This window comes from Gracilinanus agilis, chromosome 3, assembly GCF_016433145.1.
Source record: "Gracilinanus agilis isolate LMUSP501 chromosome 3, AgileGrace, whole genome shotgun sequence".
Taxonomy (NCBI): Eukaryota; Metazoa; Chordata; class Mammalia; order Didelphimorphia; family Didelphidae; genus Gracilinanus; species Gracilinanus agilis.
Genome location: NC_058132.1, coordinates 612,373,225 through 612,374,212, shown reverse-complemented (window position 1 = coordinate 612,374,212; position 988 = coordinate 612,373,225). Strand labels below are relative to the sequence as shown.

The 988-nt window shown below is 61.5% G+C and overlaps 1 protein-coding gene across 1 annotated transcript in view; it reads left to right on the top strand.

Moving 5' to 3' along the window:
* Positions 1–614: 614 nt before the first annotated feature.
* MREG (melanoregulin) overlaps positions 615–988 on the top strand; it is a 72,119-nt gene continuing 71,745 nt past the window's right edge. Inside the window, exon 1 of the mRNA XM_044667523.1 lies at positions 615–702. Coding sequence (XP_044523458.1) covers positions 620–702 — 83 coding nt within the window. The 5' untranslated portion in view covers positions 615–619. The remainder of the gene's footprint in view (positions 703–988) is intronic.

Sequence of the window (988 nt, the reverse complement as noted above, 5' to 3'; positions counted from 1 at the left end):
TGGTCGGTCTTTTGCCCTAAGGGGTAGCTGTGAGGCGCACACGGAGGCGCGCGTGGAGCTAGTGTGCCCGGAGATCCCACATCTGGCTGGAGTCCCCGCCTTCCTCCTTAGAGGGCAGCAGCGGTGACTTCCCCGGAGACAGAGACGCTCCCAGGCCCGCACGGGGCATGCGCTCCACTCAGCACGGGGGAATTGAATAGGAAAAACAACTAGAAGAAAAACGCCTCCGCGAGCCGCCAAACATCCCGCTTCGGGATTCCAGAGTAGCAAAAACCGCCGCACGGAGGGGCTGGGGAGAAGGGATCTCGGGCCATGCCTGTGGCTCGGCGTTCTACGCTCTGGGATGGCTGTCCCAGGCGGTGGGCTGCTTTGGCGGAGGACCTGGCGATCGTGACCGCAGCATGATATACTCGGAGCCCAGCCCGGCAATGCCTTGGCACTGACTAGTCTGGCAGCCCTACTGCTTCTGCCCGCTTGTGGACTGGACAACCGGCCAACCTCCAAAGGGACCTCGGCTCACCGCGAGCTGGGACACACAGACAGGGAGACAGGGAGGGGTCCGGGTGGGGTCCTAGCTACTTGTCTTGCTGAGTCTCCAGGCCGTCCTGGACAGCTCTCAATGGGGCTGCAGGCCTGGCTGAGGACGCTGTGCTGCTGCTGCCTAGGAGACCCGGACTTGCCCGAGAAGGAGCCCCTGCTCAGGTAAGGGCGATGTATCAGAGAGCCACCCAGCAGCCTGTGCCCTTTAGGACGCCATGGGCGGCTTTGGCTGTCAAAGTCGGACCTGGGAGACCGCTGTCAGGAGTTGCCTGCTCCGGTACTATTGTTACAGGTTTTTGGTTACAGGTTACTGGTTTTTGCAGCTTTTTAAAAAATTGTGTGTGCCTCGCTCCACCCCCACCCCAACCCTTCCATATCCGCCCCCCCTCCTCTCCTCTCTTCTCTCTTCCCTCTCCTCCTCCTCCTCCTCCTCCTCCTCCTCCTCCTC